The sequence below is a fragment of the Cebus imitator genome, unplaced genomic scaffold (assembly GCF_001604975.1).
Source record: "Cebus imitator isolate Cc_AM_T3 unplaced genomic scaffold, Cebus_imitator-1.0 Scaffold568, whole genome shotgun sequence".
NCBI classification, from domain to species: Eukaryota; Metazoa; Chordata; class Mammalia; order Primates; family Cebidae; genus Cebus; species Cebus imitator.
In genome coordinates this window covers 157,617-183,187 of record NW_016107883.1, presented here as the reverse complement: position 1 = coordinate 183,187, position 25,571 = coordinate 157,617, and the positions used below count along the sequence as shown (strand labels likewise).

At 57.4% G+C, this 25,571-nt stretch overlaps 1 protein-coding gene across 1 annotated transcript in view; it reads left to right on the top strand.

Moving 5' to 3' along the window:
• PLXNA1 (plexin A1) overlaps nucleotides 1–18,870 on the top strand; it is a 54,514-nt gene extending 35,644 nt beyond the window's left edge. Inside the window, exons 21-32 of the mRNA XM_017515991.2 lie at nucleotides 767–909; nucleotides 2,549–2,805; nucleotides 3,197–3,263; nucleotides 9,316–9,462; nucleotides 9,549–9,708; nucleotides 10,343–10,446; nucleotides 10,795–10,891; nucleotides 11,241–11,431; nucleotides 11,624–11,793; nucleotides 13,770–13,982; nucleotides 14,069–14,219; nucleotides 15,414–18,870. Of these exons, the coding sequence (XP_017371480.1) occupies nucleotides 767–909; nucleotides 2,549–2,805; nucleotides 3,197–3,263; nucleotides 9,316–9,462; nucleotides 9,549–9,708; nucleotides 10,343–10,446; nucleotides 10,795–10,891; nucleotides 11,241–11,431; nucleotides 11,624–11,793; nucleotides 13,770–13,982; nucleotides 14,069–14,219; nucleotides 15,414–15,509 (1,796 nt within the window). The 3' untranslated portion in view covers nucleotides 15,510–18,870. The remainder of the gene's footprint in view (nucleotides 1–766; nucleotides 910–2,548; nucleotides 2,806–3,196; nucleotides 3,264–9,315; nucleotides 9,463–9,548; nucleotides 9,709–10,342; nucleotides 10,447–10,794; nucleotides 10,892–11,240; nucleotides 11,432–11,623; nucleotides 11,794–13,769; nucleotides 13,983–14,068; nucleotides 14,220–15,413) is intronic.
• Nucleotides 18,871–25,571: the final 6,701 nt, after the last annotated feature.

The following is a 25,571-nucleotide window of genomic DNA, read 5'->3' as shown; positions in this document are numbered from 1 at the left end:
CTTGTGCTCCCACCTGCTAAGACTGGCTGTCCGGCGAGGCCGGCGTATGTGGGCACGGTGGTTGGTGGCTGCTCCGGGCCAGCCAGGTGCAGATAACCAGACGCCTGGCAGCGGTCCCCAGGAGATGAAGGCTCCAGCTCTTAATTAAACCTGTCAGATGTCCCCCAGAGCCTGCCTGGCATTCCTTTGGCTCCTGATCAGATAGCCCGATCCTTGGGCTGCCGTAGGGCTGACACCTCACAGCTCTGGAATGTTCTGTCAGGGCCTGCTTCACTGCCCTGCCTGCTTTTGTTCCTGACAGAGTCAGAGCTGGCTCTGAGCAGGGTGGGCCACTCTGAGGGTGCACCAGACCCGAGATGTGCATGCAGTGGTTTTGAGGGCTTGGGGATAGCCTACAGCCCTGAGACCTCACCCTAACCCCTCACAGTGGGTGGAAGAAGCCCGAACTCCATAGCTGCCCTATGCTTAACTACCAGTGTCTGAGATGCAAGAGGCCCTGCCCAGCCTGCCCCTGGTGCCGATACTGTCTCTGCTCCTGTCTTGTTTGATCCTGTGGGAACTTGGCAGGGGAGAGTTATTATCCCTGTGCTAGGATTGGGGAAGATGGGGCACCGAGACTCAGAGTAGTTTCCTTAAGATCATGAAACCAGTGAGTGTCAGAGCCAGGATTTGATGTAGGCCTCAAGAGTGGGAAGGGTTGGGGCATGGAGCTGGGCAGCGAAGAGCCACCAGGGCATGCTGCCCCTGATGCTGCATCTGGCCATAGCCTTTGCAGAGCTGCAGACAGACATCCATGAGCTGACCAATGACCTGGACGGTGCAGGCATCCCCTTCCTTGACTACCGGACATACGCCATGCGGGTGCTCTTTCCTGGGATCGAGGACCACCCTGTGCTCAAGGAGATGGAGGTAGGATGGCTGGTCCTGGTGTCACATGCACTCAGAGGCAGCTGCTGTCTTCTACCTTTGGTGCTCCTTGGGTGCTGATGTATGATATGGGGCAGCCTGAGGGAGAGTCCAGGTCTGCGGGGTGCTGGGCTCAGCCAAGTGGGGAGCAGGTACTGGGAGGCAGAACAAAGGCTAGGCCAGCACAATGGGGCCCTGAGTCCTGGGGCCGGGACACAGGCATGGCCAGCGTGGCTCTGCTCCAAGAAGTGCCTCCAGTGGGCAAGAGGAGGGTCTGGCCCCAAGGGCCTGCATGGGATGCCAGGCCTCATCCCAGTAAACCACCTTTCAACCTACGTTTCAGACACCTCCGTGGTCTCGGGCCTGCCTCTGTTGGGGGCCCTGCCTGTGGCTTCCTTGGCCTGGTCTTCTGAGTGGTTCTGCATACAAAGTCTGTTATGGCATTTTGGGATGGCTGTGCATATTACCAGGGCCTCAAGAGAGTCGGGGTTTGCCCCATAGACATTGGCAGCAAGTGAGCAAGGGAAAAGAGGGCTGGCCCCCATGTCCACAAAGTGCCCCTAGCAGCAGGCCGGCCAGGAGCCAGTCCCCGGCAAGCCACAGCCAGGAGCTCAGCAGGTTAGCTCGGTCACTCTTCAGCAGAGGGCGCCCCCTCAACCTTGTGCCTTGGATGTTGGGGAGCCCACATCCCCTGGGGTGACTCTGTTGGTGGAAAGTCCCTCTTGAGCTGAAACTGAGCAGGCCTTCCTGCCTTGGGCCTGGGGCTGCCTGTGGCTGAGCGCTGCCATCCTGTTCCTGGGCTGCCACGAGGGGCACCACAATCTTCCCAGCTTGTATCTCTCTCTCTCAGTGCCTCCATTTGCTGTGTCTGTCAGACTGCCTCTCTCAGCCATGACTGTATTCTGCCTGGGCTGTTACCTGTCTGCCTGATACCTGTTGGCCTTGGCTGGGAGCCTGGTATCACTGGTGGCCTCTGGGTACTGCCTAGTAGGAAACATCTTGCCCTGACAAACCTTAGTATGAGCAAGAGAGAGAGTAGGGGCCCTGGAGCCAGCCATGCCTGCACTACACTCCTTTTTCCTACCTCCAGTGTGGACTTAATCAAACCTCTTCCTTTCTCCAAACTTGTGTCCTCATCCATCAGATGCAGAGGCTGGCTATGCATTGGTTATTACTGTCCAGGCAGAGGGAGATGGTAGGCATGCACTCCTGGTACCCAGTGGATGGGGGCACTGAGTTGGGGTTCCTTTGAGCTGCTGCAGGCCAGCTAGGGGGGTTTGCTGTCAGAGGGCCCAAACACAGAGAGGGTGGTGGGAACAGCCCCTTTCATTCTATACCCAGCTGTGCTGGTTGTCACATCTGCTTGTGGTGGGCTTCTCAGGCTGCCACAGGGGCTCTGGCCAGGGCTGCCCTGATGGCAGCAGACAGTGGTGGCAGGTTAAGTCCATTTTTCTAAGGACAGGTGGAGCTTGGGAATGGCCCGAGGAGCTGAGAAGTCAGGGCAACTTGTCACTTGCCTTCCAGGCCTGTCCTCTGGTGGGGGCCCTGCCACACCCACCAGGCCTGGATAGCTCTCATCAGCCAGCTGTGGGGACTAGGGCTGGGTCCTCCTCTGTGGTCCGAGCCCCATGTGCTCCCACAGGTGCAGGCCAATGTGGAGAAGTCACTGACACTGTTCGGGCAGCTGCTGACTAAGAAGCACTTCCTGCTGACCTTCATCCGCACGCTGGAGGCACAGCGCAGCTTCTCCATGCGCGACCGTGGGAATGTGGCCTCACTCATCATGACGGCCCTGCAGGGCGAGATGGAATATGCCACCGGCGTGCTCAAGCAGCTGCTGTCTGACCTCATCGAGAAGAACCTGGAGAGCAAGAACCACCCCAAGCTACTGCTGCGCCGGTGAGCCTGGGGGGCACTGGGGTGGAGGGGCTCAGTCCCGTGCGTCCAGCTTTGGATGGGCCGCCAGTCTCACAGGCCCAGAGATACTGGGGTAGTGGGGACTCACCTGGCCTCTGAGGCTCAGCTGCCACCTCCCCAGGTACTGATAGTGAGGACCCAGGCCTGAGTTTCCAGACTCACAGGCCTGGGCTCTGGGTGAAGGGCTGGGGTCTCCAAGAGAGTCCCTAAAGCCCTGCTGCCCACTCATGTGGGTGCCTTTCGAGACCTGGCCTTCGGTGCTGCAGGAAATTGGGCAGGGTGGGCTGGGATCTGTTGGGTGAGGCCTGCGGGGGCCCTGTACCTGCTGGACAGCTGGAATGATGCCACTCTGCCCATATTCTATGTCCTCTAGGACTGAGTCAGTGGCAGAGAAGATGCTGACCAACTGGTTCACCTTTCTCTTGTATAAGTTCCTCAAGGTAAGCAGAGGCTGGAGGAAGCAGGTGTCATAGGCAAGTGAACAGCGGGAGGGGAAAACAGAGTGAGCCGGAGATCAGTGGGAGGTGCTGGAAAATGGCAGCAGGTGGGGTCTCGGTCGAGTTCTGGCCCCAGCCTAGGCCCCTGGACATGAAGCTGCTGCCAGGTCTTGGCTCCTGGCTCCCTTCTTCATCCTTCTTCCTTCTGAGGCTGTCCAGCCCTCGCACAGCTCACCAAGGCAGGTGTGGAAGTTCAGATACAAGCTCTCTGCCCGCAGCTGGGGTGGGCTCAGGAGGGTCCAGTACCTGGCCAGCCGGGGGGGGGGGGGGTCTGAAGGCTCTGGTCCACCATCTGTCATGGGTCCAGGTGGCCCTACTGGACTTCCTCTGTGCTGTCCATTCAAGCCCCCCAGCAGAGGGATGCTGTCATCCTCAGAATAGGAACAGGGAGTAGGCCAGAGGCTGCAGCTGGGGCCCAGGCTAGACGGGGGTCTGGGTGGGCTTTATTGGGGCTGTAAGCAGTTGAATTGCTGTCTGCATTTCTGACGTTGGGAGTTATACAGACTTGGGTACCTGGCTTCTCTTGGAAAGTCTGAATGCCTGGTTAGCCCACTCCTGAAATGGGAGGAGCCCGGTGTGTGTAGTGAAGTTCATGCTCCCCGCCTGGCTTCAGTGGTCCCCGTCGCTGCTCTGTGGGTGAGGGTGACTGACAATGTAGCCCAGTGGTCAAGGGTCAGGGCTGGCACTGACTGCCTGGGTTCAATTCTCCTGGCTTCCTTATGGAATCCAGGGATGACATCTCTGTTTCTGCTGGTTCATGGGGCTTTCAGTCCTCCTATAGCCAGATGCTTCTGAGCTCAGGTAATCAGCACACAGATTCCTGCACAGAGCAGAGTCCTGGCTGGGCATCCTCGCTGCAGGGAGAGACAGTGGACAGGAAATATAGCAGACAGATGCCGGGGCAGGGCTGAGCAGGGTGGGTGGGATTCTAGCAGAGTCTGAAGACCAGGCTGATGGAGGGAAGAGAGTCCCGGGCAGAAGAGGCTGCTGGGGAGAAGAACCCAGGTGGATGAGGGGATGGGCAGGGGCGGGCGGGACTTGTCCATTCTGGGTGGTCTCTATAGGTGGGACATTTATGTGTGTATAGCATTCCCTGGCACCTAGCAAGTGCCCAGTAGATGATAACATCCTTAGGCAGAACTGGAAGCGGGTAACACGGAGTAGTGCATGTCCTGTAGAAAGTATGGTTCTATGAAAACTCTTGGTGTGTGTGCACGCTGGGTTAGCTGGGCTCTGTGAGCCTAAAGCAGCAGGTGCCCCGGGTGAGGTGGAAAGGACACCTCTCCCCTGGGTTCCCGTCTGATCCTGATTGTCCACACCTACAGAGACAGGGCTCAGGCCAGCAAACCCCTGTAAACACTGACGTTGGGTGTGGATTCTCTTTCATGCCAGGCTATAGGGGCCAGCCTCAGCCAGCACAGAGTGTGGCCCCACAGGGTGTCACAAGCAGAGAGGGTGGCAGCGGGGCACCAAGGGGGGTTGTCCTCAAGCTGGGCAAGGTGCTCTATGGAGGGCTGGGCACATTTGTTACATGTGCTGAGGGATGTATGGGCAGTGGAGGGAGGGAGAGTGAGGCCAGCCTTGGCCGAGGGAGCCATAGGAAGGGGACACAGAGAGGAGGGAGACAGGGGTGACCATTTGGGTGGGATGGCACAGGCACGGGGGTGTGGGCTGTGTGTTGGGGGCTTCACAGCCCATGCCCATAACCCCAGTCCACCCTCATTATTAGTGGGGTCCCAGTGCACGGGGCAAGCAGGGGCCAAGAGCTGTTAGATCTTCTTAGGTCATGATTGCCCCCTTCAGTTCCAGGAGGACCCCTCACTATGCAAGGGAGAGTTCATGTACTGGGTGCAAGGACATGGCCTGAGGCTCAGAGGCGCAGGCAGCCACGCTGCAGCTGGGCACCCCCTGGATGGGACTGAGATGGGCCCAGGGCTCTCTCCATCCACATGACTGGCCAGTGACTTTTTTTTTTTGCCACCATATCTGAGATTTTTTGTTTTTGTCTTTTTTAAGATGGATGTTGTTGTTTAGATCAGTTTCAGATTTGAAGTAAAATTGAGCAGAAGGTACAGAGGTTTCCCATGCGTTCCCTGCCCCACACATGCACCTTCTCCCCACTGTCAGCATCCCCAGAAGAGGAGTGCATTTGGCTCAGTTGATGAACCCACCTAGACACATCTTTGCCACCTAGGGCCCCTGTTTGCATGTGGGCTCACTCTTGCTGCTGTGCATGCTGTAGGTTTGGATGAATGTACGATGTCATGTATTCACCATTATAGTGTCACACAGAATAGCATTGCTGCCCTAAAAATCCCCTGAGCTCACCTGTCATCCCTCCCTCCCCCTCAGCCCTGGCACCCGTTGATCTCATTGTCTCCGTAGTTGTGCCTTTTCCAGATGTCGCACAGTGGAATCGTGTACTATTACTGCAGCCTTTCAGACCGGCTCCCCTCACTTCATAATCTGCTTTGAAGGTTCCTTTATTTATCTTCATAGCTTGATAGCTCATTTCTTTTTAGTGTGCCACAAACTTTAAAAAATTTATCATGGTAAAATACACACAACGTAAAATTCACCATCTTAACCATTTTTAAGTGCACAGTTGAGTGGCATTGAATTCACAGCGGTGTCGGCCATGGCCACCTGCTCCATGACTCTTCATCTTGTAAAACTGAAATTCTGGCACCATTCAACACACACTCCCTGTTCCTTCCTCCACAGCCCCTGGAACCACCATTCATTCTCTGTGAATCTGACAGCTCTAGGGACCTCATATGAGTGGAATCATGCATTGTTTGTCCTGTTGTAACTGGCTTATTTCATCAACTTAAAGGGGAAGCAATCCAGGTGTCTGTCGACAAATGAATTAATAAGCAAAATGTGGTCTGTGCATACAGGGGGATAGTATTCTGCCTTGAAAAGGAAGGAAATTCCAACATGCCGCAATGTGGATGAACTTTTGAGAACACAAACTCTTTTAAACAACTCAAATCCTTTTTATTCCTTGCTGTCTTTAGAAACAAAAACTTTTAACTAGAAAAGTAACCCATGCCATTTTAGCACACGTAAACAACCTGGAAGGGAGAATGGAGGGGTGAGTTCCCTGCCCCTCTGCGGTTCTGATGGTAATGACCAACACACTTTTGGTGCCTGTCCTCCCAGGCCGGGGTCTGAACTGAAGCAATTATGAATAAACTAAACTTTTTAATATTAAGATGAATGTTAGTATCGAACCTTTTTTCTCATGAGAGAGTTTTAAATTTTTTTAGTACCACACATTTTCACTGTCCCTCGTTCCCCCTCTGCCCTCACCTTGGACATAGTGTTAGGTCCACCTTTGCAGGTGAACACACAGATGTTTGCCTTACTTTTTATCAGCTGCATAGTGTTTCATGGCGTGCCTGTTCCATCATTTGTTTAACTGTGGCACTGCTGATGGCCGGTGCTGCATAGCTTGGATTTGGATGCAGTTGTCTTTCTTGCCTGGTCATGTTTAAGTGTGTTTCCAGAAGAGTGAGTGCAGGTGATCAGGCATGCTTATGTTTAATTGTAATATATGCTGCTGTGTTATCCTACAAAAAAGGTGGCTGATATACCGGTTCATCATCTGAGAATCTTACCCAGGCCTGGGATAGAACTTGTCTTATTGATCTTTTTCACCTCTGCTCATTTGAAAAGTACAGACTGGTAGCATTGTTGCCTTAGTTGGCATTTCTTTAACACCTTAGGCATCTTTGTATATGTTTGATTGGCTGCTTTTATTTTTTCTTTGAAGCCAAGTTTGTAAATGTCTACTTTTATTCTTTGCTTGTTTTTCTAGGGTCATTTCTTCTACATTATAGGAACTTTTTAACATACACGCTTCCCATCTTTTCAAGCTCATGTGTCGCCTAGAAATGATTTTTTATTTATGTGTGGTGTGGGGTAGGGATCTGGTTTGATCCTCCCACCTCCCCATGCCCACCACGGAGAAGTGCTTGTTGTAATGTCATTTATTGAACTGCCTGTATTATCCTTCTATTAGAAAAGTGGCACTTTTTGTTGGGCAGTTTCTGCACATTCATAACTGGGGCTAAGAGGAGTCTGAGGTCTTTTTTTCTCCCCTCACTGCACAAGAGACTGTGGCTGCGACAAGAAAAGGACTGGGCATTCCTTTTCCCTGGCCTCTCAGCTCTTGGAACCTCCCTTGCAGCCTCCAGGCTGGCCTTGCTGAAGAAGTAGGAGGAGTGAGTCAGGGCGGGGCCTGCTTCCTGGTTGAGTGTGAATGCCTGGCTCAGCCTGAGCCTTCTCTGAGGACACCTGGCTTTTATGGGGCAGGTGCTTTGAGGTCAGATGGATCTGAGTTTAGATCTTGGCTTCTCCAGTTACTTGCTGTGTGACCTTGGACCAATAGCTGCACACCCCTGACCTTCAGAGACTAGCTTCACTCCTTTTACTCTCTGAGGCCACGCCTGGGAACTCTCAGGCAGGTGTCTGACTTTGGGAAACCCCCAAAGGCTCTTGTCTTCCTGTCACATTAATGGCTGTCCATCCGAATCTGCACCCCTTGTCCTTCTTCTTCGTGGCTAACTTAATGAAGCCAAGTTTGCAAATGAAACATAATTTCAAAGACAAGCATGTTGTTGGAAGGTCTGGATGGTCTTAGCAGCTGTCTTTCTAATTACCGCAGATGCTAACTAGGTGCCTGGAGCCTCTGGTTATAGGAGCAGAGCTGCCGTTTGCCAGGGCTGGGTAGGAGGCAGGGCTGCTGAGCCTGCCCTTCCATGGGGGTGCACACACACCTGACGGCCCTTGGGCAGCCAGGGCCTGCAGCAGACCCTGTGCCCAGGCTCTAGGCGGCCCTCGCCTGCGCAGCCAACTCAGCAAGCCCAGACATGAACCTTTCTCAGGGACAACTCTCCATTCACTCAATTCGTCCAGCAAGTGTCTGTGGTGCCCCATGCCCAGGCTCAGCCAGTGCTGGCAGTCTGGTATAGCAAGCAGGCCAGGAAGCTCCCACTCCAGAGGGGTTGGCAAGGGTGCGAAGGGTCCTTCAGAGAACGGCAGGGTATCGGTGGAGGGTACGTGCTCTGGGCTCCCCAAGAACCTTTCTGAAAAGGGCAGATTGGGTTGTGTCCAGAAGGGCCCTTGAAGACCCGGGAGAAATTTCTGATTATAGAGGCAGGAGTTGCAAACGTCCTGAGATAGGACAGGAAGCGACTCTTGTGACTATAGCATGGGGAACCAGAGAGTGAGGGGTAGAGGGATCAGATGCCCCCGCGAGGGCCTAGGGCCATGCAGAGGCAGAGCAGATGCTGCCAAGGGCTGGGGACTGTGTGGAGATAGAGTGGATGCCGCCCGAGAGCCCAGGGCTTTGCTTCTGGCCCTGTGCCATGTGCCTGGGTGCTGGTGAACTTCCCTGGGTAGGCAAGCCTCCCCAGGTGGGTATGTCAGCATCCATAATGCGCCGTAGATGTGTCCTGAAGTAATGTGCGGGCCCAGTCAGGTGGTCCTCCACCCAGCCAGCAGATCACAGAGGCCAGATCACAGTCACATGTCACACCTACAGTTGCATAGTGTGGGGTCCGCTTGCACCACAGGCGGCAGGCCATGGGGAGCTTTCCTGAGCACCTCTAGCTGGGGAACAGGCCCCTGGGAGGCTGGGGCTGGGCGGGGATCCTGCTGAAACAAGGGGAGACATCTGGGTGAAACACAAGGAGAGCCTCGGCCCTCCTTGATGTGGGCCATGTTCCCTGACATGCTCCGGCACCTCCTGGGTAATTTGGGGTTTTCACACGGTATTCGCGGGGTGGCGGGTATATTTTGTTTCCTGATTTTCATGCAGTGTCCGCTGGGCTTTGGGACCAAGGCTATACTTTCCTCCTAAAGAATTGGGAAGCGCTGCTCATTTCTCCTTGCTGGGAACACTGTGGCTGGCACTGGATGGGCAGAGGGGTGGATGGGCAGGAGTCTTGGGGGTCCTGGCTGCAGCCTCATGCTGCCACCCCCGCAGGAGTGCGCCGGGGAGCCACTGTTTATGCTATACTGCGCCATCAAGCAGCAGATGGAGAAGGGCCCCATCGATGCCATCACGGGTGAGGCACGCTACTCCCTGAGTGAGGACAAGCTCATCCGGCAGCAGATTGACTATAAGACGCTGGTGAGTGTGGCCACCCTCTGTCCTGGGTGCCCTGGTGCCTCCCACCCCCACCCCTCAGCTGCTGTATTGCCCTGCCCCACCCGCAGACCCTGAACTGTGTGAACCCTGAGAACGAGAATGCGCCTGAGGTGCCAGTGAAGGGATTGGACTGTGACACGGTCACCCAGGCCAAGGAGAAGCTGCTGGATGCCGCCTACAAGGGCGTGCCCTACTCCCAGCGGCCCAAGGCCGCAGACATGGACCTGGGTGAGTGGGTGGGGTCGCAACCGCCTGGAATGTGTGCTGGAGCAGAGGGGCAGGGCCATGACCCAATACTGAGCTTGGTGGAGAAGTCCCAGCCGGGCGTCTGCACCAGGCTGGTCTGGAGGGGAGTGGAATGGCAAGTGGGCTGTCTAGTCCCCAGCAGGGTGTAGAGGGTGGCTGCCCTGCCCTGGGCAGAGACTCTGGGAGATGGTGGGTTCCAGTGCACCCTGGGAGGCAGTAGGCTCTTGGAGCCTAATGGGGGAGACTCAGGCTTATGAGAGGGGAAGGTAGAGCCACTGAGGGCCAGAAGGGATGGGACAGATTTAGGGTAGAGCCCCGGGTCCTGCAGCAGATGTGACTGAAGAGGCTGGGGCCTCACAGAAACCCCAGTGCCAGGCTGAGGAGTTGGGGACCTAAGGCTTGGGGAAGTCAGGGCAGACCCCCCTAGGGTGGGGCTGCTGTGACAGGTTAGGGGGGCTGTGGCAGGTTGTGGGGGGCTGTAGCAGGTTTGGAGATGTGCCCCTCCTCTGTGCTGGTGCTGAGAGCTGCAGGTGGCCCCCGTCCCACTACACTGCTGTGATGGAAGAGGGAAGGAGGGCCCCAACGGCCCCATCCTCCAGCACCCTCCTCCCCGCAGAGTGGCGCCAGGGCCGCATGGCGCGCATCATCCTTCAGGATGAGGATGTCACCACCAAGATTGACAATGATTGGAAGAGGCTGAACACACTGGCTCACTACCAGGTGGCTCCCGGCCTTCTGACCCCAGTACTGGCCTTGCTCCCCTTGGGGTTCCCACAGTGCAGGTGCCAGTGTTTGCAGCATGTGGGCTGGACAGCAGCTGGATCTTTCAGGGAGGGGAGGGGAGGGGGTCACATGCGTGTGTGGACCATCCCAGGCCCTGAGCTGGGCTTGTGGGATTGCCTGGTCACCCTGGGTTGTCCTGATGGAGAGACACAGACTGAGTGAGGTGGCTGCCTGCCTCCAGGCACGGCACCAGGGTGTCACTTGGGTCTCCAGCTGGGGAGTGGGGAGCGTGGTGGTGCAGGGGTGCCCTGGTGGGTCACAAGTTCCCTGGACCTCTGCCCACAGGTGACAGATGGGTCCTCGGTGGCACTGGTGCCCAAGCAGACGTCTGCCTACAACATCTCCAACTCCTCCACCTTCACCAAGTCCCTCAGCAGATACGGTGAGGGGCCAGGCAGTGGGCAAGAGGGCAGTACGTGGGTCCCTAGCCTGGACAGGATGTCCCCCGGGCTCCCACGCTGCAGCTGGACAGGAGGACCCAGGGGCCGGTGTCAAGGCCCGTCACTCGCACTCTTGGCCTTGCCTTCCAATACTGGAGGCTGCGCCTCACCTGACTGTGTGTCTGTACACAATTATGTCACCTCTGTGGTGTCATCGGCTGTCCCCAAAATCCCATGTGGGTGGGGGTGCCATCCCCAGCTTTCAGAAACTGAGGACGAGGGAACCGGGGAAACTGAGGCTCAGGCAGGGGGTTGCCAGCCAGGGTGGGCGCTGACAGCCCGGTGCTGCAGAGAGCATGCTGCGTACGGCCAGCAGCCCGGACAGCCTGCGCTCGCGCACGCCCATGATCACGCCTGACCTGGAGAGTGGCACCAAGCTGTGGCACCTGGTGAAGAACCATGACCACCTGGACCAGCGTGAGGGCGACCGCGGCAGCAAGATGGTCTCGGAGATCTACCTGACGCGGCTGCTGGCCACCAAGGTGGGCCTGGCGGGAAAGTGGGGGCAGGGGACACTGGGCTGGCCGGTCTCAGAGAAAGCGGCAAACTTGGAGCAAGGCCCTCACCCCCACGCTGCCCCCACGCTGCTCCCGCGATCACTTGCCCAGTGACTGAGGAGGTGTAGACAGCCAGGCAGAGCCCTGGAGCTCGGTGTCCCTGCCTGCCCCCCGCAGGGCACACTGCAGAAGTTTGTGGATGACCTGTTTGAGACCATCTTCAGCACAGCACACCGGGGCTCGGCCCTGCCGCTGGCCATCAAGTATATGTTCGACTTCCTGGACGAGCAGGCCGACAAGCACCAGATTCACGATGCCGACGTGCGCCACACCTGGAAGAGCAACTGGTAACGCAGGGCAGGCAGGCAAGGGGGCAGAGGAGCATCCACTGGGCCAGGCCAGATGCGCTCCCAGGGCCCTCGCCCTGTTCTGACTGGAGCCTGCACTTGGAGCTTCCTGGCGTGGGGACACAACCCAGCATGGCGTGGCAGGCCAGCCCTGTGCTAACTGGCCTTCCCTATTTGCCTGCGCCCGTTGACCCACGGCTCGCCCTCTGCTGCAGCTGCCGAGCCCCTCCCACTGCTGCAGGAACTTTGTGCAGGCGTGAGTGGCCCTGGGTGTGCACAGCTGTGCAGACGTGAGTGTGGGCTGCAGTGTGAGAAACAGGGCACAGTGGACCAGCCCCGAGCCAGCTCATTGCAGTGATGAGGGCAACAGGGACTGCAAGTCCTGGTACTCCCTGGTGCAAGGAACTTACAGCCTCCCCACTGCAGTGTGGGGTCAGGCCTGAGCCTGCTCACTGAGGTGCAGAGGCCAAGCCACTTGACATGTTCTCACCAAGCAGGTGGAGCATGGAGCAGAGCCTGCCTAGACTGTAGCGTGTGCAGCTACAGCAGTGTCAGCTGGGGCTTTATGAGGCTGGGCTTGGTTATTATGAAGAGGCACCCCGGCCTCCAAGTGGCCTCTCTCCAGAGTGTCTGACTCCCTGGCCAGCCAGTCCCTTGCTTTCCTCTGGCCTGGCCTCCCTCTGGGACAGTGACCTGCTTTTTCACTGGTCCCAGACTGGCAGTGTTGGCTTCCTCTTTGCCCTGCAGGCAGGCCAGCCCTTGGCCTCACTCTTACTCAGGGTCCCCAGGCTCTGATCTGTGGCCCCCTGCCCCAGTTGGCCCACCCTACCCCCTGGAGTGGGTCCCTGCTGTGTATGTGGCCCCCACCCCAGCAGACAGCCCCACCCTTGCCTGCCACAAGGGAGTCCCTCTTTGTGCATCAGGCTCCCCACCTGCATGTCCCAGAAGTTCTGGGGTGGGACTGCTCCCCCACACTTGGGGTCAGGTGGACAGCTTCGCCTGTGTGGCTGGACCCTGTTTCACTAGGAAGTGCCCCTCCTTACCCTGCATCCTGCCGGGGTCTCCCGCCAGTTCTGTGCACACTCAGTGTGCATACCCTCCACTGTCTTAGCTTCCCTCTCACCTGGACTGTCCCTGCCACCTCCGCCCACAGGTAGTGAGCAGCTCCCGGGCCGGCAGCCACCCCCAGCCTGGCCTTGTCCGGCCCATGTGTTGCTTCCCAAACCTGGGATGCAGCCATCCACCCTGTCCCAGCTCCGCCTGCTGCTCACAGAGTCTTGGATTGGGATGAAGTGTCACAAAGCCCCTCTCCTGGGCCATGCTGGTTGGGCACAGCGCGACAGGGGGGTCTCCAGGGAAGCAGTGTCTCCAGGTCAGCATGGTCTGGGAGAACACTGCCACAGTGGAACATTCTAGACCTGTGCTGTCCAGGGTGGTGGCTCCTGAGTGTTTGAAATGGCACTGGTGTGGCTGAGGGTCTGGGTTCTTAACTTCATTTAAGCTAAGCAGCCACATGTGGCCAGTGCTAGCAGGCAACCCAGCTGATGGCAGTCCCTGAGGTGTTACTTGGGGCACAGAGGGCTGGTCTCTGCAGGAATGGGTCCCCTGAGCTGCAGATCTCAGCACGGGAGCCAAGGGTGCAAGCCAGCACACAGGCCTAGGAGGGCGGTGGCTTTGTGGAATGGGTCCCCGAGGGCCTGGTCACATCGTGCCTTCACGTAACCAAGTGCATTTGAGCACAGCTGTCTCGTGATGCCCTGCGTGAGATGCAGGTGGTAGGGGCAGCACAGCCCTGGCCGGGTGGCAAGGGACAGTCCACACTTACCCATGGACTATGCACCTCTGGGCCTCATTTCCCAGTCTGCATGGAAAGCCACGCCCACTTTAGATTCCCAGCCGGGAAGGCCACAAGTTCGCTTAGGAGGGAGTGGAGGGTGGAGGCACCATCTGAGCGGCACCTGGCCTGTCGCCTGCAGCCTGCCCCTGCGCTTCTGGGTGAATGTGATCAAGAACCCGCAGTTTGTGTTCGACATTCACAAGAACAGCATCACAGATGCCTGCCTGTCGGTGGTGGCCCAGACCTTCATGGACTCCTGCTCCACTTCTGAGCACAAGCTGGGCAAGGACTCGCCCTCTAACAAGCTGCTCTATGCCAAGGACATCCCCAACTACAAGAGCTGGGTGGAGAGGTGGGTGGAGGTGGCAGGGGTTGGGGCAGGGACCTGGGGGCCAGCGCGGACCCTGCTCATATGCCCACCTGGCCACTCACCCACAGGTACTATGCGGACATCGCCAAGATGCCAGCCATCAGCGACCAGGACATGAGCGCATACCTGGCAGAGCAGTCCCGCCTGCACCTGAGCCAGTTCAACAGCATGAGCGCCTTGCATGAGATCTACTCCTATATCACCAAGTACAAGGATGAGGTGAGCACCGTGGGAGCCCGAGAGCTGGGCTGGGAGCGCCCTGCCAGAGCCACCTGCTCTGCCCCGCCCTGCCAGCTCCTCCCCGAATCTCTGGACTGCCATGAGGCACCTTCGCTCCTCTGTACCTGCTGGCTACCTGGTTCCTCAGGGCCAAGAGGAAGCCTGGTAGGCTGAGCAGAGAGGGCTATGGTGGAGTCACTGTATGCAGCCATGTGGGGTTGGGGATAAGGAAGATGGGATGGCAGCTTCTTCCTGAGGCGGAGGGTAGGGGTAGTGAGCAACTTCCCTGAGGGGCTCATTTCAAGGCTCTCCAGCCTAAGCCGGCGTCTCCAGGGCTGGGCATAGGCTCTTGGCAGAGCTTCCCTTTCAGTATCTTTTCTGTTAACTTGGAGTGAGCCCTTGTCATCCACGAACGTGGAACTGGGGACAGGCTCCAGGAGGTATCCAGGAAGAAGGACTGACTCCTGGGCTGCATGGGACAGGAGCACGGGCCAGAGGGCAGGACAGGCTTGGCCTGTGCCAAGGCCCTGAGGGCCGAGGAGGCCACGGGACTGAACCAGAGCCACCCTGGGGAAGCTGGGGCAGGTGCAGCAGAAGCAGGGAGCCTTTCCCAGGGTGCTGCAGGCAGCAGATAGGAGGCAGAAGGCCGTTCTCAGGCAGGTACCCCAGAGGAACAGAGGAGCAGCCAGAGACTGCGTGTATTGGGGTGGGGGGTGGGAACAAAAGCCTGGGGTCCTGGGGCTCACCAGGGCAAGGGGAACTGAGGCTTTCTGGGGAGGCTCCAGGTTTTCCTTGCTGGGAGGCAGGGGCAGCCACGGAAGCACAGGCACATTCCAAATGGAGAACCACATCTCCCTGGGGAGACTCGTCTGCACCCACGACAGATGGCCATATATTAAAGGGGCACAGGAACCCCAGGGGTGTCAGGACTGGGTGGAGACATGTCAGTAGTGTGGCCAGGCAGCCAAGGGATCAGAGCCTGCTGTTTTAGGGGGCGAGGGTAGGAATGATGACGGGGTGGGGCTCATCCTCCATGATGGGGTTCTGGGGGGTCCAGGCTCACAACCAAGTTCCCGTGGCCAGGAATAGATGGGGCTGAACCTCTGGCACCTGCTCCAGAGGCATCCACCCTGGGCCTGCTGAGCCTATGGAGGCCAGTGGCCCGGCATACTGACAGCTCTCCTGGCCCTGCAGATCTTGGCAGCCTTGGAGAAGGATGAGCAGGCACGGCGGCAGCGGCTGCGGAGCAAGCTGGAGCAGGTGGTAGACACGATGGCCCTGAGCAGCTGAGCCCTGGCTGTGACTGTCCAGCAGGACGCAGCACGAGGGTGGCCAAGCAGGGACCAGGGCAGCCCTCGCCGCATGCGCGTGCAGTGTCTGGTGGCGCTCAGGCCGCCGCAGTGCAGCAACTGCCCGGCCCTCCCTCCCCTGTCTCGCCCGGCCGGGTCCCGGCTCTTCCTGTGTGGAGGTGATGGTACCTGCCACGCCACAGCTGTGCACACAGCTGCTTGCTCAGGGGCCGGGGCAGCACTGGGTGCCCAGGCCGGCCAAGGACCTTCATTGCCTGGCAAGAGTTGCCTGGTGGCCTTCATGAGAGAAGGGCTGACCTCTGAGGGGCTGAGGGGTGAGGCCAGGACCCTCCAAGGGGGAGGGGTAGCCAGCTTGGGCTGTCCCCTTGAGACCAGGACAAGAGGCTGGGGGTGTCAGCATTCCTAGCTTCCCAAGCTGCCCCCAGCTGGCAGAGTCTGAGGGTCCATGGACCCAGTTGGCAGCTGGAGAAAGAGGCGAAAGCCCATGGCTGGGCAAGAGGAGCTCACGTTGGTCTGGGCCTGTTGCCACCCGCCTCCCCCATCCAGCACCCATGCCTGCTGTACCGCTGCCATCCTCAGATTCACCGCGTGCTCTGCGCGGCAGAGGCCGGAGTGCCACATCCACCTCGCCCCAGAGAGGCCATGCTCCCTCCTATGGAGGGACTGCGGGCCGGGCTGCTCAGACTCCTGGGTGGCTTCCAGATGGACCGGGCGGCCCCTCTCTGTCCTCAGGGCTATGCCTCTGGGAGCCATTGGGCCAGGGGCCCCGGGTCACAGAGAGCACGTTCCCGTTATTTATTCCCCTTCGAGTCCTACATGGGCTGCCCTGGCAGCTACCTTCAAGGGTAAGGCCGAGCTCCCTGCTGTGGAGCCCCTGAGGGCAGCCCCTGAGCACTCCTCTCCCTCCACTCCCTGCCCCAGCGGCTTCCAGTGTGGCATCTCAGCAGTGTCCTGGCCCTTCCAGTGGAGTGAGACATCTGGGGACTGTTTTGTTTTTAGGGGAGAAAAATTCCGCTGCACTCTGCTTGGGCCTTGAGTTCTGTGGCATAGCCCCTCCAGCCCACAGTGGCCTGGATCTATCTGGGCCGTGAATGACGGGCAGTGACCAGAAGGACTGGAGGCCAGTGGTGTCCACCCTTGCCCTCAGCAAGAGAGAATGCATTCTTAAAAGAAAGCTGTACATGTATATATATGCACATATATATATGTGGCTCTAGCCTCAGGCTCCAGCCCCAGTGGGGTACTGTACAGTTAACTGGAGGAATTTTAAAGACAATTTAGAACAAGAAAATGAAGGCAGTGGGAAAACAATGCCAAATGGTTGTGGAGAAAGTGGCCGCAGCCTCCCTGGAGTGGAGCAGCCCTGAAGCCTGTGCCCTCAACCTGCGAGCCGCTGTTTTGGTTTGATGTGACATGGAAAGGACTTCCTGCCGACCCTGAGAGCCTCCGGGTGCCACGGCCCCGCGGGGCATGCATGATTGTGCTAGCGTTTAGTCTGAGTTGATCTTTTTAAAACTGCAAGTGTTGAATACTAGAGGTTGTTAGACCCTTTTTTATGTTTTTTAATTAACCAGTCACTTGTAAAAGCAAACAAGCAGTCCATCCCCTTTTCAAGGTCACTTTTTTGATGGTACTGAAGATCCCACAGACTTTAAGGGACAGCTAACTGTGGCCAGACCCAGCCCCGTGTCCTCAGCCAGGCCTGAGGAGAGCACTTGGCCCCAGGGGGTGCCAGTCTTGCAGTCCACCCCTCCTGAGCAGCTTGAGCCAGACACCACCATAGAGACCCGCCCCTCCCCTGAACACGGGTCAGTGTGGAATCGGTGACTGCTGACTCAGGGAGCTCCTTGGCCCCTTGGGCACTGTGCCAGGGGTGGGGCCTCCTGCTGCTGTCACACCCAGCTCAGGCCTGGGTCAGCTTCCACCCCCAGCGCACTGAGAGGGTGGGCTCACTCTCTGGGCAGACTTGGGGGCCAGAGCCGAGGCCAGTCCATATGGTGGCTGGGCTGTTTTTTCAGTAGTCCCTAGTGTTGGCTGGGATTCCCATCCCTGGGTGCGCCTCCACCTCCCTTCCGATGCTTCCTGGCCATGGCGGGGTGGGAGCCTCAGTTTCCCCCAAAGTCTTCCCTGGATACTGGCTTCAGGTTGAAGCCCCTGGTTCTTCCAGTTCCTCATGGGTCAGGTAGGGGCTCCTGCATCACCTTCAGAATCCAGTTCCAACCCTCACCCTCCTTAGGCCTTGCGCCCTGCTGGGCCCTGCCAGGCTGCCCTTGTCCATGTGAGTATCATGGGCGGGTGGTGGGGACGGCAGTGGTGATAAAGGGGGTGCACCCACAGGCCCCGTGTGGAATGGTTCCCACGGGGCGTGTGGCTGGGATGTGGCCACCGCAGAGCACATGGCCGTGTCTAGGCGCAAGCACTTTAGCAGTATCTGTTTACATGCGCAAGTATCAAGCCGACTCTACCCGTGTTGTCTACTGGGACAGCAGTCTCTGAGCTACTCCATACCTCCCTCCGCCAGGTCGTGGAGTTGGGGCCCAGTTCCCACTTGTCATTGGTTCCCACTGTGCTCCAAGCTATGCAGCACCCGGGAGCTCTGGCCTGGGGCTGGGGTCCCTGGTTGGAGCTGGGGTTTGAGTCTACTCCGTGCCCAGCAGCGGTGAGCGGCTCCCATGGGCCCTGTGTCTGCAGGGAGCCAGGGCTGCACACAGGTGCTGTGAAACCGACACCCACCTGGCGTCCTGCTGACGCCACTTGCTTTCCACAGCACCTCCTACCCTGCTCCGTGTCCTCCCTCTTTCCGCGCCTGGCTCAGGAGTGCTAGGACAGCTCACGCCTCGGCCTGGGAGCCTGGCCTCTTGATATACCTCAAGCTTCCTCCGTGCTCCCTAGCCCCAGGACCACTGGCCCCTTGGCCTGAGGGACTGGGAGCCCCAAGACCTGCAGTGTCGAGTCTGGGGCAGGGCCCTGAGCGGCATGCCATCCCAGCTCGGCCTTGCCAAGAGCCTCCGCCCTGGCTTTCTCCCTATTCTGGATTCAGTGGCTCGCGTTGGTGCTACACAGCTAGAATAGATATATTTAGAGAGAGAGATATTTTTAAGACGAAGCCCACAATTAGCTGTCCTTTAACGCTGCAGAACCCCCTCCCAGAAGAAGAGCGATCCCTCCAATGGTCCAGGTGGGCACCCTCAGCCGGGGCTCCTAGCAGAAGCAGCGCCGCTGACCGCAGGTCCGGCCCTCAGATGTGTACATATACAGCATTTCCTATTTTACTGTTCTTCAGATTTAGTACTTGTAAATAAACACACACATTAAGGAGAGATTAAACATTTTTGCTAAAAGCTCTTGACTCCAGGTTTTCCTTGCTGGGAGGCAGGGGCGGCCATGGGAGTACAGACACACCCCAAATGTGGAAGCACATCTCCCTGGGGAGACTCAGCGGCACCCAGGACAGATGGTCCCGCTCTGTGAGCCGGGTGCGCTCCACCCAGGTGACACATTGGAGCCCTTGGCGAAGACTAAAACACCAGTGCCTAACCCCACAGGAGCCTTGGAGCTTCAGGGGGCTGAGCGGTGGTCACTTTTAGAAGCTCTCCAGGTGATTCTCCCATGGCACCCCTAGCTCAGAGCAGTGGCTCCCAGCCCATGCCGAGAGTCAGGAATTCCTGGGTGCCTTGTTGACTAAAATCTGATTCCGACCCTGAGGGGCCCATGCACAACAGCCTGGGGAATCTGGGGCTGCAGTCCTGGGCCCCCTGCCTTCAGGAGCCAAGGCTGGAATTGTTTCCCAGGCTTCCGCAGCCAGGGAGCCTCTTTTTGTTGGCAGGCCTGCAGCCAAGGAACTGGGTTTGAGAAGTGTTGGTTTTTCCAGCAGAGACAGGCTACACTGCTTCATCTCATGAAAATTTGTACAGATACTCATGATGGAGGTGTGGACGCAGCTTCTGCCAGTGCATGGCTTTGGTCAGGGGCCCCCTCCCTGGGCTCATTTCATCCATGGCCCAACATGGGTGACTGCTTCTGTTGCAGAGGAGTGGGTGCAGGGTCAGGTATGACTTCCCTAAGGGCCCTGGCCACTTGCTCTGTAGCTGTGCCTCCAGGCAGACCCCAGGCTGGACTGTCTGAGTACTGCCTGTAAGTGAACTCTCCAGGACCTCCCAGCACCCTGTGAGGTGGGGGTGAGGAAGCAGCTGCAGGTGAGGAAGTGAGGCACATGGAGGCTGCGCAGTGTGCCCCAGCCACACGGTGGTGAGCAGCAGCCCTGGGAGCCCAAACGAAGGCCCTTGGGACCCCAGGCCCTCCCCAACGCCCCCAAGCTCCTGTCTGTCCTACCAGCCTCTCCATGCACTCATTCCCAGGGCTGACAGAGGTCCATAAGTCATCATCAACACCTCCCGCTCCGAAACAGGCGCATCCTGACAGCGGGGCTACAAGCATGAGCTCCGTGCCAGGCTCAGTAACTCAAGAGAAATCAGTGTAATCACCACGAAATTGCATCGGAAACAAATTTAGCAAATGTGGTCCCGTTTGGGGTGTGATGCGGCCTGTTCTCATGGCTCACTCCCCTTCAGCTTTTTTCCAGCACAATCAGCCCTGCCTCAATTACCCTCATTAGACCTCCAAGGGCTCCGGCCCGTCAGCCTGGAAGCCGAGCTGTCTCTGAGCTGCAATCAGCACTCACTGCGCTAGTGATGGGGTGCAATTACACGGCAGCAGTGATGGGGCCTTCTGATTGCTGCGTGAGTGTGCTGGCTCCTGAGGGTATTAAACCATCAGGTATTAATGCTGGCAGCTCTGGGCAGGGCACCTGGATGGGCTCTGCAGGGCAAGGGCAAGGCCAATCTGTGGGCTTGGTCAGGATGGCGGCACCCCCCCACCCAGAGCTGATCCAGAGGTGACTTCGGACTTCCCGCCTGGGCCCCAGAGCAGCCACAGCTCGAGAACAAACAGAGGCTCTGAGCAGAAATAAAAAATAACCGGCCAGGTAAGACCTGATACAGTGACTATAGATGGTGCAGCGCCCTGAAGAAAACACCTGGCCAGGTGGGCAGGGAAGTCCTAGGGAGGGACGAAGGAATCAAGGCCTGAGAAACAAGGAGCCAGCCGAAGTGACATCGGGGGAGCATTCCCTGTATCGGGAGGAACGGAGGAGGCCAGGTGAGCTCTGTGCAAGGAGGTGCAAGGAGGTGCAGGAGGTGCTGGGCCTTGGGGAATGAGGAGGGTGGGCTCTGATTCACATCTGGCAGCCATGGGATGAGGCCAGAGGAGGCTGGAGACCAAGAGCCTCCTGCAGGTGTTCCCAGGGCCCATGGCCCACGGTGCCCCGTTGGGGCCTTCCATCAGCCCTGATGGTGGGGCTTTGTGGGCACATGTTTTATTTCTGAGGACAACCATCATGGAGTTGTCAGTGGAAGTGACTTAGGTCATGTCCAGGCTGAGCATCTAGTCCTGGAGCAGAGCCTCCAGCTAGCCTGCACTGGGCATATGGGCAGGTGCACCACAGACCTTTAGGGGACACAGATGCAGGGGAGTGGTTTCTGCAGCGTTCAAGGCTGCGAGGCTGCAAGTCAGGACCAGGACCAGCCCCATTGGAGGAGGAGAACCTGGGAGCAGAAAGGTGAAGTCACTACCCTCAAGGACACGTGGTTACCCATGGTGGGGCCAGGATTCAAACTCAGACTCTCTGCTGGGTGCTGCAGCACTTCTCTGTGGCTGGAGCCTCCTGGAGGACAAACCAGGGCCTGATGCCCAGAGTCTGGACACAGAGCAGAGGGACGTGAGTGGCTGGCAGTGAGAGACGCCCTGGGGCCTTGGGTACTTCGAGGAAAGCATGTTCTCAGGAGCATTTCTCCTGTAGCCACCTTGTAGATAACTACCAGCCCCTTGAGTCTGCCCTCGAGGCTGGGAGACTCATGCCCTCTCCCCAGTGTGGGGTCTGTTTGATAGATGGGCTTTCCAGCCATCATTGCTGTATTGGGCTAAAACCGCCCTGAGAAGCACCTGAGCACATGTTCCCTGCTGGGTGTCCCCCTGCATTAGAAATGACAGAAACTTAAGCTGGCTGGAGCAAGAAAGGGAACTGGCAGGCTCGTGAAATTGACAAGTCCAAGGGTGCATCTACCCAGGCATGGCTGGATCCAGGGGCTCCTGGAGGTCATGAGGAACCTGTCCTCCTTCTCTGTCCTCCGTATGGGCTTCATTCTCAGGCCAACTCTTCCCAAGCCAGGGCAAGGGGGGCGTGTTGCAGGCAGCGATGGCCACCCGCGGCTCCAGGCCTACCAGCTGAGCAGTCCCGGTGAAAACAGGATGCTCTTGGTCAGCACACACATCCAGGTAGGGATTTCACTGGCCAGTGAAACATCTTGATTTGCTATTTGAACCAGTCATTCTGGTCTGAAGGATGAGTTGCTCTGACTGGTAGACCCAGGTAACATGGCATGGGAGGAGTCAGTCCATTTGAACAGCAAGGTTTTGCAGATTGTGGAGAAGTGTGCAGGTGGAGGGGAGGGTTCTCCCCACTGCTGGTGGGAAAGGAAAATCATACAGTTGCTGTGGATGAGGTGTGGCAGTTCTTGAAAAAGTTAAGCATAGGATCACCAAGTGATCCAGCAACACCGCTTCTGGGTAAACACGTGAATGGAGAGTAGGTTCTCAGAGACACTTGCACACCCACCTTCAAAGCAGCACTCTTCACACAGCCAAAAGTCAGAGGCACCCCAAGCGTCCATTGACAGGTGAATGGACAAACAAAAGCGGTGCACCCCAACAGCGGAAGCCCATTCAGCCTTTGAAAGGAAGCTAATTCTCAAGCATGCTCTGACACGGATGAACTTGAAGACATGATACTAGGAGAAGTAAACCAAGCACAAAAAGACAAATACATATGATTCCACCTTTACGAGGTCCCTAGAGTAGTCCCAGTCGTAGAGACAGAGATGGAATGGTGGGCGCCAGAGGCTGCAGGAGGAGGGGGGGGAGTGAGAGTCGGATAGGGACAGAGCTTCAGTAGGGAAGACGATTGGTCTGAGACGGATGGTGGTGGTGGCTGCAGAACATTGCAGAACAATGAGAGTGCTCTTAGTGCCACTGAGCTATGCACTTACACATGGTTAAGATGGTACATTTTATGCTACACGTGTTTCCCCGATGCTGGCGCCCCAGCCTCCCTGCAGCCCTGGCCTCTCCTCACTCACTGCCCTCGGGATGCTGGCATCTCTGGCTGCGGCTCACAAGGTCCAGGGAAGAGCCTTTCATCTCCCTCCCATGCCCCATGGTGGGATCCCCATCTTGGCAAAGCCACCTCCGAGTGGAACCCTCTCGAGCCTACAGAAGCTCCTGCCCCACTGAGCAGCCTTGCCTGGGTGACATGCCGCATGCTGTTTGTGGCAGGCCTGTCCCTCGCTGGGCCACAGTCACAGGCAGCAGGGCCGCCCCAGGGCAAGCACCATGGCCTCTACCCCAGCCGGGGCCAGGACAGAGAAGGAGCTCAGGAGGTTGAGAGTCCCAGGCAGCATGGGTCCTGTCAGCTGTGCCCCTGCCCCGAGGAGATGTCTGACTCTCTTGGAGCCTCTGCCCAGAATCGCAGGTTCCAGCTTCCACCTCACACCTCGCTGCTCCCAGGTGAACGTTCCTGAAGCCCAGCTTTGACAAATACCTCTTTCCTTTGTTCATGAGACTGTATTTTTTCTAATGGATAGACATTTTTCCTTATATAATGGTATGTCATTATCACACTAATAAAATTAATGTTTCATATTCCAATGTCCTCAACTGTCTCACCCCCAAATTTTCATAAATGGGTGGTTTGGATTTGGACGAGGACCCTGTCATGCTTGTTTTTCTGTTTCCCCTGTTTGGATCCCCAGTGCTCCCCTTCTGTTTTCGAGCTGTTTTAATTGCAGAAGCCAAGTTTTGTGTCTGAAGACTTGGACACCACAGGCTTGGGTGGCATTTGACAAGCGGCACCATCCCTGCTTGCTGGGTTGCAGGTTCAACCTCCCAGCAGGTAATGCTCCCCGCTGCACCTGCCAGGAGGCCCCGGTGAAGTCAGGCTGATTGGGAGTTCGGGGCCGGCCTTGGTGTGCCCTTGCCTTGGCGTCTCTCGCTCCATGAACCCAAGTCTTTCATCTACCTGGACTTTTTCTCTGAAAATGCTCTTCCTTTTTTCAATCAGAAGAAATGATTCAACAGGAAAACTTGATGGCACTTAGTGGACACCATGAATAGGACAGAATCATTCCTAATGGAAGGGGTCTGTACAAATAACTGCAATAGAGGTAAAAATAATCTTACATTCTAGTAAAAAGCTGTGGCCCACATAAGGCTTTCCTCCGATCAATGGCGAGGTGCGAGTAGAGGCTGAAGACCAACGCCAGGGCTTTGCTCTCGGTGCGCGGGTTCTGGGCTGCATTCTGCCTGCTGGCTCGGGGGTTCTTCTCTGGCCTGCTCTTCTCTCTCTGGGTACGTGTGACCCTGCAAAGTCTACTGCTCAGCCCCCTCCACTGGTTGCCTGGAGGGAGGCTGGATGGGAGAGAGTAGAGGCCCTGCTCTTGGCTCCCCTGGCTCTCCCTTGGGGTGGGCGTTCTCCCTTGTGCTGGCCTGTGCTGGTGGCAGTCCCTCCTCTGCCTGCCCCTCTGACCTGGGTGAGCACGACTTACCCCTGCCCCTACCCTTTGTGGTGCCCTGTGATGGTGACTGAATGTGTCAACTTGCCTGGGCCTTGGGTGCCCAGATACGTGGCAGCACCTTGTCCAGGTGCCTGTGAGGAGGTTTCTGGTTGCAATGAATGTTTGGGTGGAGACTGAATGAACCAGACCACCCTCCCTACCCCCATGGTGCGCCTCCTCCCCATCCAGCCAGGGCCTGGAAAGAACAAAACCTTGACACCGCCCCCTGCCCCACCAGGAAGAGAATTCCTTCTGCCTCACAGCCTTTGGGCTAAGACATTCGTCAGACTCTAACTGAAACTTGGGCTCTTCCTGAGTACCGAGCAGGCCAGCCTCCTGGTTCTGCTCACCCTCGCCCTGCAGGCCCTGGGACTTACCCTCCACGTGACCACAGGTGAACTCAGAACCATCACCTGTCTATCTATCCACAGCTACTGAGAACCCTGACGAATTTATTTCCCTCTGCAGATCAGCCTTATTTCCACCGGATGCTGCCCCCTGGGTCGGGGGGAGGGCCTATGTAAGGCTCTCACCGACCACCCAGATGCTGCGTGCCTGGTGTGAGGGGAGCTGGGGCCCAGCTGCCCCATGGGTTCCCTTGCCCCTGCGGTGCCTCCTCCCCAACCCCCCACCAGCGCTGTTCCTCCTTCGTTCTACGTGACCGAGCCTGCCCGGTGGCTTCCACCCCTCCCAGTGGGGCTCTGAGTGGGGCTCACCTCCCTTGGGCTGGGCCTCTCAGACAACTTGGCACCCGCAGGTGTGCGACATTCCTGCCATTCTTTGCACATTTGCCAGCCTGAAAGGCTGGAGGGAGGGTGCAAAAACAGTTTTAAGTCCAAGAAAGAGAGCCAGAAGTCCTCTTGTTTCTTAGTGGAACAAATTCCTTCAACAGTAGTTTTTGAGACGCAAATTCCTTTTTAAATGAGCAGTCCATGAGAGTGAGAGTGGAAGGGGCAGGACTGGCCGGGGATCTTAGTCTTGTGGCTTGTGCCTCCTGTGATTTGGAGCAAGTCTCTGTCTCTTTCTCAGCCTTAGTTTCCCTATTTTAAAATAAAGGAACAATTCTAACGGCCAGCGCCCTCCCCTGCAGGGTGGGGTGGAACTGTGTGATTATGTCGTGCCCTGTAAAACCCATGCTTCCTGGAGGGTGGACACCACCTGGGACAAAGAAGCCCTCATTCCTTCTGACCACAGGCTGCTGAGACCACCCGAGGCAATGGACAGAGGGAAAGTGGTTGCCCAACCCTTCTGCTGCCTCACCTGTCAAAAGCGAAGCTTGAATGGGAAGAGACTCAGTTACCGCTCTACATCTGGCAGGGTCAGGGGTTTTGGTGAAGGAGGCTCCAGCTATCCTGGTGGGAATGAGAAAGGCTCGT